Raw genomic sequence first — 13,314 nt, forward strand, 5'->3', positions numbered from 1 at the left:
TTTGTGGTGTTGGTTCACCACAGAGAATCGATTAAGAAGAAGACACGTTCCGGTGTGAAGTTCACTGATAAGGATCCTCTCTGTATTATCGTGAGGCCTACGCTAAGGTACGATGACCTTGTTAGCTCTGTGCTGATGAAATTGGGTCTGGATGGTGTGAAACGGGTTAAGAAGTTCTTCTATCGCATTCCGATCACGGTGCTCCAAGAAACCGTGAAGTATGATTGTTTCACGATCGGGAGTGATGAGGACTTGCAGGTCATGTTTCAATGTCGCCGGCAGTTTCCGGAAGTGAGGACACCAGAGCTGTTGGCAAAGTTGGTTGATGTGGTATCCAGCTCGGGGGGTTCAAACCGGAATACCACCACTTTAGCCACGATAGCCAGTTCTAGCTCCAAACCTGTCATTGCTTCTACCTCCGTCCCTGCGTACGAGCCACCCATCCAGCCTGTCGCCTCCCCTTCCTTCGCTGCCGATCTCAACGGCAGTGTAGGCGACAAGGTTGGAACAGGGGAATTTCGGCCGACCTCTTTACAGTGTGCTGCACCGGCTGGGGTTGGAGAGTAATTTTTGGATGATCCAGAGGACGATGATGTCAAGCCTGATATGATTGCTGATGACAGTGGCGATGATATTGGAGCGAGTGAGCCTGCTGGGGCGGGAGGTGGTTCTAGCTCTGGCACACAGCAGTACCCTCCACATTTTTCATCCTTGGACTTGGATGCCATGAGGCAGGAGGGGGTTTAGCGGCAGCCTACTGGGTTTGGCGCCAGAGATGCGGACGGGTCTGCATGTCTGACAGAGTTCCAGGTTGGTCAGCAATTTCAGGACAAAGATGAGGCCCTGTTAAGTGTGAAGACTTACAGCATCCGCCGAGGGGTACAGTACAAGGTAGTGGAGTCTGACTATCACCGGTATGTGGGCAAGTGTTCTGAGTTCGGGAATGGGTGCACATGGTTGATTCGGCTGAGTCTCCGGCAGCGCAAGGGCATTTGGGAGGTCAAACGGTACAAGGGACCTCATACGTGTCTGGCCACCTCTATCTCCAGCGACCACAGGAGTTTGGATTATCATGTGATATCGGTATTCATTATACCAATGGTTAGGGCTGATGCATCCGTCAGCATCAAGGTGCTCCTAAATGCCACGGCCTCACACTTTGGGTTTAGGCCCACGTACAGGAGGATCTGGTTGGCGAAGCAGAAGGCTGTTGCCCTCATCTATGGTGACTGGGATGAGTCGTACAACGAGCTCCCTAGGTGGGTGTTAGGAGTCCAATTGACGATGCCTGGTACTGTTGCAGTCCTTAGGACGAGCCCTGTTCGAGTTGGTGGACAGTTGAACGAGTCTCGAGCTTATTTTCACAGACTGTTCTGGACGTTTCCACCGTGTATCGAGGCATTCCGTCATTACAAGCCGCTGGTTAGTATTGACGGCACCCATCTGTATGGCAAGTATGGGGGAACGTTGCTTGTCGCTATTGCACAGGACGGGAACTCCAACATACACCCTGTTGCATTCCGTCAACGTTGCTTGTCTGACGTTTCATAGTAATTCGAATTGCCTCAATTCGAACTACATATATTTGTGCATTAGTTGATTGGTGAAACGAATTTTGTTTTGGTTGATTCACGTAATTTCTTTCTCCCCATGGCTTATTCTTGTTTTTTACCCAAATATTTATGTACTAAATATCAAATATAATACTCTACATAATCAATATTTTAGAAAATAAAAAAAATTATTACAAAGCAATTTAAAAAGAAAAAAATAAGTTAACAAAATATTTATGGGACTTTTTTCATTCAATCATTAATAGGTAAAGACATATAAAAAAATAAAAGTATATATCAAATAAAAATATCGTTTTCTTAGTGTCCAATTTTTTTGGACTATATTAACCTTATAACAAACCATTTATTAAAACGATATTTTTATTTGATATATATTTTTATTTTTTGATATGTCTTTACCTATTAACGATTGAATAAAAAAAGTCCTATAAATATTTTGTTAACTTATTCTTTTTAAATTGCTTTGTAATAATTTTTTTATTTTTTAAAATCATGATTATGTAGAGTATTATATTTGATATTTGAGTACATAAATATTTACTTTAAAATTAAATTAAATTATTAATTTTGTCTACTACAATATTATTTGTTTCAAAATATTGGCCAATTTATTTGATTGGCATATATATAAGACGCAAGAAAGTTCGTTTAAAAACATTAATATATTAATTTTCTAAACTATCTAAACTATTAATTATACGTAGAGTATTGAATTTGATATTTAATTATATAGAGTACTTGATTTGACATTTATTAATTTTTTAAATTATATTGCAAAAATATTAATTAATTTACTATTATTCGTTTGTCACATAATTTTTTAAATTATGCTCACAATGTTTTCTTATAGCAACCGCAGTTTATGCTCAACGTTTCCTACAAGTAAACCGTCCCTACCTCCCACGGTTTATATTTAAATTGGAAACTATAGTTACCTACCACGTTTACGTAATAATAAAAACAGGACACTCATATAAAGAAATGGCAAATGTTGTATTTAAATAAAAAATCCTTTCAAACATTTTATTTGAGTAAAATGCCTCAGAATAAAGATGCAATTTCTAAAGTTATATAATTTAAGAGATTGGAGACACAGATTTCTTTTGTGGTATACAGTGATGTTTGAAAATCATATTTATCAATTTATATTATTTAATTTTTTTTGAAAAAAAAATCATAGATTAGGCTATTCATTTTACATTTTTAAAAATTAAAAAAATTTTAATATTAGACGGTCCGATTTGATTAATATCAATTTAAAAAAACTCTATATACAAAGAATAAGATTTCCAATAAAACGTACTACATATATTTAAGAGTAATTACCCAAATCAGTCCCTGAAGATTTTAGAATCAGACATTTTAGTCCCCAAAGAAAATTAATACACAGATCAGTCTCCAAGGTTTTACTCCGGCAGACAAATCAGTCCCAAGTTCATTTTCCGGCAGAGTAATTACCCAGATCAGTCCCCAAAGATTTTAAAAACGGACATTTTAGTCAAAAAAAAAACTAATGTACAAATCAATCCCCAATTTTCTCTCTGTTAGACATAATAGTCCTCCGTCCAAAATTAATAAAATTATTATTATTATTATTATTAATTGCACAATAATATTGTACTATATTTTTTATATTTTTTAGACAAAAATAATAATAAATTTATTCATTAAATTCTTATATATATATATATAGTCACTCAATAATAATAATAATAATAATAATAATAATAATAATAAAATTATTATTATTATTATTATTATTATTATTATTATTATTATTATTATTATTATTTTACAAGAAATTCAAAGTTAAAATCATTTGATATTTTTGTATTTAATATAATCAAAAGATGTTCTATGTAAAAAAAATTATATATGTTTATATTAAAAAAATATGTATTAAAACAAAATATTTTAATTTGAATTTATATTAAATACATATTTTTTTAATACAAACATATTTTTTAAAATAGTACATCTTTTGATTATATTAAATACAAAAATATCAAATGATTTTAACCTTGATTTTTTTGTAAAATAATCTCTAATAATAATAATAATAATAATAATAATAATAATAATTATTATTATTATTATTATTATTATTATTATTATTATTATTATTATTATTATTATTATTATTATTATTATTATTATTATTATAAGAATTTAATGAATAAATTTATCATTATTTTTGTCTAAAAAATATAAAAAATATAGTACAATATTATTGTGCAATTAATAATAATAATAATAATTTTATTAATTTTGGACGGGGGACTATTATGTCTAACAGAGAGAAAGTTGGGGATTGATTTGTACATTAGTTTTTTTTTTGGACTAAAATGTCCGTTTTTAAAATCTTTGGGGACTGATCTGGGTAATTACTCTGCCGGAAAATGAACTGAGGACTGATTTGTCTCCCGGAGTAAAACCTTGGGGACTGATCCGTGTATTAATTTTTCTTGAAGACTAAAATGTCCGATTCTAAAATCCTCAGTAACTGATTTAGGTAATTACTCTATATTTAATCTATTTAAAAAATTATCCAACTATTTGATCTGTCTTAAAGATAACAGAAAAAAAAAAGTTAAACTCATCCATTTATGATAGATTCTTTTGTGAATATTTTTATGTATATTCTATTTTTATATTAAGATTAATAAAAATATTTTTTTAATATTTAAAAAAATGTATTTTGCAGTATTATAAAGATGAGAGGTATATAAAAAAATTAAAAAAATTTGAGAGCCAAATTTAGATACAAAAAATTTGAAGATAAAATTTATGGTTATATTTTTTATTTTTTCAAAATCAGAAATATGAGATTTAGATTTGTGTATATAAATTTTTATTATTTTAAAATCACAAATAAGGGATCAGATGAGATTTGTGTACCTATAAAATTCTTTCAGAAAATCTGGCCCTCAAATCTTTTACTTTCACATTAAAATAAAAGCACCCAACTTATTCATACCAATGGATTACAACTATATTTATCTACTAAAAAATTAGCTTAATAAAAATATTAGATAGCCAAACATTTTATGCAACAAAGTCTAACTAAGTATTTTTTTTTTGGTGACTAAAGTCTAACTAAGTATGGAAAATAATCTAAGCATGTCTCTTGTTACCTTTTTCGTCTTCTGTATTCTCCTTCTTCTTTTATTTTTTTTTATTTTTTTATTTTTACATATTTTTCTCTTCTCTTTTTACGTCTCTTCTTTTATATTATTTTCGTAGTTGTCATCATCTTTAATATTTTTTTTATCTTCATCCTCTTTTTTTTATGCCTTTGCATTTGATTTTTTCTACTAATCTATTCAATTTTAATCCTTTTTTATTATTAGTATTATTGTCGTTATCTTCTTTTTTTTCTTCTCATATATATGTATATAACAAAATAACTGAGTATAATAATTTTGATGTATTGTATATAAATTTTTACATACAATATAAAACTCAGAACAATAACAACAAAATAATTTATGAATAAAGAATTTAAAATAGTGACAATAGAAGTAATTTTGAGTTGTGTAAAATATTTTTATACTGTACCAATAAATTTAGATATTATGTACAAAAATTTTTATCATGTGTAAAAATTTTTGCATTATATCTACATGTTTATGTGTTATGTATAATTTTTTTTTTGTTAGATACAAAAATTTCGGTATTATATTAATAAATTTTTGCATTTTTTTATGAATTTTTTTGTATTATCTCAAAAAAAAAAAAAACCAATCCGATCCGATTACAAGTGGTTTAGATCGGTTTAAATTTACGGTTTTTTAAATAAAAAAAATTAAATACATATAACAAGTTTCAACATCAAATTTTAAATAATAAAAAATGACATAACAAGTCTTAACAATATCTTAAAAAACTAACGATAACATAACAATAGAAATAAAATTATAAGTTAGTTAAAATAAATAAATAACATTTTCAACATAAAATATTTATTAAATAATAATAATACATGAATAATAGAAAAATGTATAACAAATTGAACATATTATAAGTATAATTGTAAATATAATAATAAAATAATAATATTATAGCACATTGTGCGGTTTGGATTGGATTGGATCGATTATAAAAAGTAGATCCGAAATTCGATCCAATCCAACGATTTACAAAAAATAGAATCCAATCAAATCCGAATCAGTGCGGTTTTAATCGGTTTTCGGTTTGGATCGGATCGGATTAGATGTGCGGTTTAATTTGGATCAGTTTGGATTTAAACACCCCTAGTATTACGGAAGAATGAATATAATTTTTATTAAAAATAATTAATAAAAGATGAAAAAAATATTTGCTTAAAAAAAGGCTATTATTCCACGCGTGACGCGTCAAAGTTAGCAAGCAGAAGTGTGTGTGTGTGGAAGTGAGAATTGAAATGCAGGGGCCAAGGGGGGAGGGAGGGAGGACAATTTCCAGCAGCGTTCCGGATGTTTGACAAATGGATAGGCACGTTGACTTTGTTGAAACTTTGTAGCAAATGCAATGAAGGAACCTGCAAGAGTGATGCTGAAGCTATTAAATGAACGAACTCATAACCATAATTACTTAATCAGCATAGCCATCATTGAGGAATGCCTGTAAGCTCGGATCATGCTGCACTGTTAGGGACTCTGTCGCCGCAATCGGCCGCCGAGAAAGCCGTGCAGGCAATTGGACTTGGATATGACGTGTGCAGGGACATCCGTTTTAGTGCTTGCAAGGACAGGCTCCTGCAACTTGACCACAACCACACCAGGGACCTGCTGTTCCCTGCCGGCGTTATCGTTCCCGACGTTCCCACCTCCGTCAAGTGCCACCAAGGCGACCGATTCAGAGCTTCCTCTGGCCTCCTCTCCTTCCAACAGGTTCACTACTTCTTAAATTGAAGTTACTACTTGATGACGCCTATTACCAATGCTTCAATTAGCACTCCAATTCAAGCCATACTAGTTAGGGTTTGATTGCGTTGTATTGAAGAAAATAACATCCTCTAGGCAATTACTTAAGTAGATAAAATTCTGAAGTCAAGCAATGTCCTAAAAGCTTGCTCATTTTGCAGATGTCTGAGTTTTTTAATGAAAAACTCTCTTTATCTGGGAAGATCCCATCAGGCCTATTCAATGCTATGTTTGACATGAGAAACAGCTGGAAGAAAGATGCAGCTTCCACTAAAAGCCTAGCCTTTGATGGCTGCTTCATAACTTTGTATAACGTTGAGTTGGATACAAATAATAGAACCCACTTAACTCTTTCTCAAGATGTTAAACGAGCAGTGCCTACTTCATGGAACCCTGCTGCCCTTGCTGAGTAAGTACAATTCTCCTTCTTCTTGCTCCCCCCTCAATTTTCTATTATTGTTGCTATTGCTGTTATTGTTCTCTATACGGGTAATATAAAGTTGTTATTGTTAAGATAATGGAATCTATTTGACTAAAATGTTGTTTGCAGCCACACTTCCTCGCTAGCAGAAATCGAAATATAAAAATTTTAAAAGACAACATATCTTTGGTTCAATAATCGTGGAAGTAGCAGTAGCACTTTGATGCCCTCACGAGTTGAAGTTCTAAGATTCTAAAACCAGATGATTTTGATTTCCAAGACTGACAACTTATAATAATATGGAAGATTTATATTTGTGAAAGGGACTAGGGAGGAATAAACAAATGATGAATTTATGAATAAACTCTTATTAGATGTCCTGATTTATTAGTAACTGTGGCCTTCTACAAGTTGCCGATTTTGATGACGAACAATGATTAATTTGTGTAATGTATTCATTTATAAACAAGAATCTAATTTGGAAACATGTCTTAGCTTTCTTTTTCTTGAACTTTCCTGTTGATTTTATGTAAAGCAGATTCTGTCTGTCAATTAGCTACCTTGAAAGTTATCATTCTTTCCTCTTCAATATATTGGGCAAGCTGATTCCTGTTTTGTGATTACACATGAAATTTTTAACTGTATTTGTGCTTAATTGAACAGCCTCAGTTTGTGTTATTTGTTGCCTTGAACCTGGGTGTGCACTAAGTCAGACATGATTTTTCAGGTTCATTCAGAAATATGGTACTCATATAGTGGTTGGCATAAAAATGGGAGGAATGGATGTGGTTCACATTAAGCAGTTAAAAACTTCAGATGCTGGCCCCAATGAGATGGAGACATTGCTTCAGCAACTAGCTAATGAGAGATTCTTGGAAGATTTAAATAGAAGTTCTAATGGAAAAACTGTTAAAATATCAGGAAAACTACAGGTGCAGAGGATCAAATGCATCTCCCACATTTTAAACTTTTAAATAGCTACATGTAATCTTGAAAAATGTGTTATTCTTGCCATTTGTTTTGTTAATTAACAGTAGGGTCATTATGAGAGTTGTCAAATTTACTAGTCCACGGTAGGCTCTACTCTCTAAAAAGTAAATTCAGAAAGGTCCACTAGTGACAATGTTTTTTGTTATCCCACAACATAAACCAGTTCTTCCATTTTACTTCCAACATTAGTTTTTTTTGCTGGTTTGAATTCTAGTGACTAATCTCTTTCAGAGATATTTTGTGACCTGAAGACACCTTTTGCCTGATCAACCAACTTATCTTGGTCACATCCTTGGTTTGAAATTCTTTAGTGAGATGTCCTTGAGTGGTATAATTTGTTAATGGAAACTATGTCACCAACATAGCATAGAATAGTTGTAGTCTGAATTTGTTTCTGTTTAGGTATGTAATATAGTCAGTGTTTTCATAAATCTACTTTATCAAATTTTAGGCCACCTTTTCAATCAATAAAGAAGCAATCAATTTGACATAATTGTATTTGTAGTTGTATCACATGTAAAGTTTCCTTGTGTTGATCATTTATGAAAAGAAGCAAAAGTTACTGGAATGACAAGTCTGCTTGAACAATTACCCGCTTTTTGGTTAAAATAATAATGTGATTAAACAATACCATTTTACAATATGCAAGGAAGTCTAAGTTTTCAACTGTCTCATTTGTTTGCAGGATGATCAGTATATGCCCTGGGAACAGCATTTAGCTCTCGCTGCTTCTGTTCGACCAAATGTAACAAGCCACTCCAACAATGAGGTTAGTGTTATATTTATGACAGTTTGAAAATGGTTTCTTTGCGCACAGTATAATCACCCTGTATCTTCTTACACTAAACTACTTTGGTTATTAAAATTTCTATTCAAACAGGATATCATAAGCATCTCAGTTCGAAGGGGAGGTATTGTTGGCATTGGGCAACACCATAATCAGTGGATATCGACAATATCTGAGTCACCTAATGTCATATCAATGTCATTAGTGCCTATTACATCATTATTGCCTTCTGATCGAGGCTATGGATTTCTAAGGCATGCGGTGAATTTATATATTACATGTGAGAAAGCATGTTTCCTTGAACAGTTGTTGGGCCTTTCTCTAGTAGTTTATTGGTTATTTATAATTTAGGTCGATAAGGTTGTTGCTACTTGCTTGTAGTTACCATGGTTAATTTTGTGCAATACAAGGAAATAATGTTAGGCATTGATAGTAGTCTGTCTAAAAGGAACAACCATGTATATAACTTATCTGGATCGGAAGCAGTTTAGACATGCGACAGTGAGCTTATAGAATTGGAGGACCATGAAAGTTTTGATGTTTTCCTATTAGGGTATAAAGGAGAAGAAATTTGAAATTTAGACTCCAGTATTTTTGCATTTATAGGTCCATATTTCCTGAGCAAATTCCACAAAGTCTGCATAATTGCTATAAAGATAGCATTGTTGCTTATCATTAGTATTTACTATTTAATTGGCAAGGTAGTAAAGGGTTTTCTAGGATATTCATTTAGTTGAGGCAGGATGATATTTTGGAAATTTAATTTGGAAATTAGATACTGATGTTCATCTCTTTCGTGAGTAAAGTTTATGCCTGTATACATGGGAAGTCATTATATAAGATATAATTGTATTGATTTATGGATTGTAATATAGGAACAGTTCTTTTTCTGGACCTAGTGTCAAACTCTCAAGTGTCAATCAATTAATGTACCCTGCAGATAAACCGCCTACAGAGGAACTTCATCAATTTCTACAATTTCAGCTGCCTCGGGAATGGGCTCTTGGAGTTGGTCCCAGGCGTAGAAAAGGCAAATCTCCAGCTCTCCAATTCTCATTCATGGGTTCAAAGCTTTATGTTAATACTGCAAAGGTAAAGTACGTATGCTTATGATGTGATGTGAGTGACAGTAAAAATGGATATAATTTAGTTGAAGTGCTCTCAAAGACTCAAAAGATGCATATCAAATTGTACTTTGTACCTTTGAACTTAAATCCCTGTCTTTGATGAACAGGGATCATTGGTCCATCACTGCTTTTACCATTACATTGTAAGTTTAAGACATGCATTGCAGGTTAACAGTGGACGTAGGCCCGTAACAGGTATTCGCTTGTTTTTGGAAGGCAGAAAGAGTGACCACCTGGGAATCCATCTGCAACATCTTGCCAATCTTCCCAGCATTATTCAAATCTTCGACAACCACGACCTTGAGTATGCAGATGATTCACTTGACAAAGCCTACTTTGAACCAGTTAGCTCCAAAATGTTTTCACATGTGTGCACTGCCCCAGTAGAATGCAATTCTCATACTGGAGGCTATGCATGCATCGTGACAAAGGCCTGGTTTGAGGTTAGGCTTATTAAAAGAAAGAAAGTTCTTTTTTTGAGGCTTGAATATTCAATTTTATCGTCGTCGATAAGTCGCAGAGGGGAATGGAGTGGTACTTCATCGATAGTAAGAAAATCTGGGTTCTTTTCAACATTGTTGAGCACAAGGCTTAGTAAGGGGTTGCATCAGATTGAGACAGATCCAAAGCCGCTAAAAGATGATGCATCTAACGCAGTAGGTTATCATGGTGAGTCTAATACCGACCAACCTGTGCCGACAAAGCCTCCTAAGATGTTGAGGTTTGTGGACACCAAGGAAGTTGTCAGGGGTCCAGAAGACATGCCTGGACATTGGATGGTCACTGGAGCCAGGCTCTGTGTACAAGATGGCAAAATCTCCATCAAGGTCAAGCATTCCTTGTTGGATTATCCGGATATGGACAATTAAGGAATTGCACACACACACAGTGTATATAGAACTTCATAAACTTCATATGAATTATATTCATTGGGATTTGGGCTTGATGCTGAGGAAAATGGTTGCTTATAGGTTATTTTTTTACAGTTCAATTTTACATGAAATTGTTTAAAACGGGAAAGTTATGTTAGAGGATATGCTTATATGTCTACTAAAAATTAGTTATTTGTATAAAATATATGATAATTATTTTAGTGGTTAATTTTTTAAGGGTACGTTATGTTTTTGCCTACCACGCTAGCTAATCAAAAAATTTTAGTAATTTTGACTACACAAATTTTGATAAATATAAATACAAACTGTATTAATTTATGTGTATAAATTATATATTTTATGTGTGTGCATTTTTGTAAATATGGGTGTATATAATTGTTAGTCAAATACTAATCTAAAATGATAATATTTGCTTGTCATTACTTACCAAGTACCATTGCAGATAATTAAAAACTTCTACGAGAAAACTTGAAAATGATAGTTTGGAAGATTTGAAAAACTACAAGAACTTTCAAATTCCTCATCTTCTGAATAATAACGGAGTTTAATCCTCTAAAATCTTTTTCTTTCTTTCAAAATCATAATTCATGCATAGAGGAGTCTAATCTTTTAAAATCTTTTCTTCTCCTTCAAAATTCTCTAAAATCAAACCCCTGAAGACGCATCGGAAGTAGTCCATTTCAATAATAGTAAAAGAAGTGAAACTTTGAAACATTTCTCAAAGCCTTTCGTCCTTGAGTTTACTCTATACAGTTTTGTTAGGTATGGGATTGAAGATGGGGACAGAATTGTAAAACAAATTAGATTATTAAATAATGATAGATCCTATCGATGACAAAAATTAATTCTAGAGCTATGAAATCTATCTACTTAATTTAAATAAAGATTTGGTTAACATGTGCCTAAAAGTATATAATAAGATTATTATTAGTAGAAGCTTTTAAATATTTTTTTAATAAATACAAAATAAAAATATTAAAAACTTAAAAAAATTTTATGTTCAATAAAAAAAATTAATTTGTAACCTTAACGTCCCTTTTAGAAAACAAATTAGCTAATCCTTTAAGTAATACTATTTAGTAAAAACTAAAAAGTAAGAAAAATAGCGTTGAAATAATCAAAGGATTATTAATGCATGTTGTCATACAAAACAAAACATTTCGGCATGACTCATTGATTTTCTTAGTTTCCTTTCTTACCAACAAGCAAATGAAGAATTGAGTTTGGAAGTGAAGCGAAGCGTACGTGAAAGGCTGATAAAAGCACAAACCACTTTCAGAAATTAGAGTGTAGAATCGACCGAATGATTGCATTATCGCGTCAAACGAGTTTTTAGCTCTGAGTCTGACAAACCAATGAAAATATGAAATTCATGTTTGAAAAGGTATTGGCTGCGTGTTGTGACGCGTATATACTTAGTGTATATAACTAACAAAGTAAAGTCTAGTCCTCAGTCTTCGCAATAGTCATTGGCAAACTTTTTTTTTTTTTTTTTAACTATTCACATAAAATTGGTTATAGTTAAAAACAGTTAGGTAATTTTAGCCACTTGAATTTTATTAGGTATATTGTTGACAGTGAAACGGAGACTAATTTGTCTCTATCTTATTGACATTGTCTATGAGATAAGGAAAAAATCATATATGCACTTGTGATAAAGACAATAAAATAGGGCCAAGTGGCCAAAGTAGCCTTGTGAATGTAATTTTCACTTGTTTAGTTGACGGGGGCAACGGAATAGTAGGTACAAATTAGTATTCGTTCTTGAATATGACTATATGAGATACCTAATAAAATAAAATTTGAAAAAATTTTCCAGAGTTCACACAATATGATATATAAAAAATATTTAAATAAAAAGATTCTAGTCATTATATTGATCATGTAATGGGTTTAATTTTACCAAAATATTTGATATGCCTTCATGCCATTATTGTTTTTCATTTGCATCTAAAATGTTAATCAGAATATAATTACATTGGCTTTACATAAAGAAGTTGAATAAAATTTATATGAATCTTAAAAAAATGTTAGAGAGTTATTAAAATTTATTATTTTTAATTATCAGTTAACTATTAATGTTTAAAAATGTAGATTAAAGTATATTGTTAAATTAGTAAACTAAAAGAATTGGATCGATTACTAAAAGTAATGAACAAAAATAATACATTTTAATGATCCCCTAACATTTCTATTAGTCCTATACACACGCCATAATTTTAAATTGGAACACTATTGTGTGTAACTGTGGATGCCTATGAACTGATTGATGCACGAACAGAATTTTTTCTCTCTTTCCGGGAAAGGAGTAGTTTAATACTTTAGTACACAGATTATTCCATTCCTTGGTAATTTAATCGGAAATGAAGCGTTTCTCATATCGTGGTTTATAATATGACGATCTTTGACCAAAGTCCAAAAAGGAAGAATGGAGATTAGTTTCCTACTTCCCTTCATACCCAAAGTAGTCGTATAATATTTCATCGTAGTTTCAGGGGGGACTTTTAAAAGTTGTAGAATATCTTATTTTAATTTCTTTTTACGTTGGGGATATCTAATAGTTTAGGCGACTACGTTTCGTAAAGAAGGATCAGAGGCTGACCCGGTAATTAAAAAAA

The 13,314-nt window shown here is 32.0% G+C and overlaps 1 protein-coding gene across 2 annotated transcripts; it reads left to right on the plus strand.

The window, feature by feature from the left end:
* The first annotated feature begins 5,926 nt into the window (after positions 1 to 5,926).
* On the plus strand, positions 5,927 to 10,917 carry LOC107631212 (MACPF domain-containing protein NSL1). 2 transcript variants are annotated; one of them, XM_016334578.3, is made up of 7 exons: positions 5,927 to 6,445; positions 6,640 to 6,887; positions 7,627 to 7,831; positions 8,575 to 8,658; positions 8,770 to 8,956; positions 9,617 to 9,768; positions 9,971 to 10,917. In XM_016334578.3, the coding sequence occupies exons 1-7, from the start codon at positions 6,173 to 6,175 to the stop codon at positions 10,670 to 10,672; spliced, it is 1,851 nt and encodes a 616-aa protein (XP_016190064.1). In that variant the 5' UTR covers positions 5,927 to 6,172; the 3' UTR covers positions 10,673 to 10,917. The 2 variants fall into 2 exon arrangements, with proteins under 2 accessions (XP_016190064.1, XP_088365106.1); XM_088508980.1 differs by having other exon boundaries at positions 5,929 to 6,445; positions 9,911 to 10,775.
* Positions 10,918 to 13,314: the final 2,397 nt, after the last annotated feature.

Source organism: Arachis ipaensis, chromosome B3, assembly GCF_059453495.1.
Source record: "Arachis ipaensis isolate K30076 ecotype BB chromosome B3, ASM5945349v1, whole genome shotgun sequence".
NCBI classification, from domain to species: domain Eukaryota; kingdom Viridiplantae; phylum Streptophyta; class Magnoliopsida; order Fabales; family Fabaceae; genus Arachis; species Arachis ipaensis.

Excerpts from the sequence above, each read along its gene's own strand:
- LOC107631212 (XM_088508980.1), top strand. The coding sequence starts at position 6,173 with ATGCCTGTAAGCTCGGATCATGCTGCACTGTTAGGGACTCTGTCGCCG. Across the intron at positions 6,888-7,626 it reads AACCCTGCTGCCCTTGCTGA|GTTCATTCAGAAATATGGTA; the intron begins GTAAGTACAATT and ends ATGATTTTTCAG. Across the intron at positions 7,832-8,574 it reads AAATATCAGGAAAACTACAG|GATGATCAGTATATGCCCTG; the intron begins GTGCAGAGGATC and ends ATTTGTTTGCAG.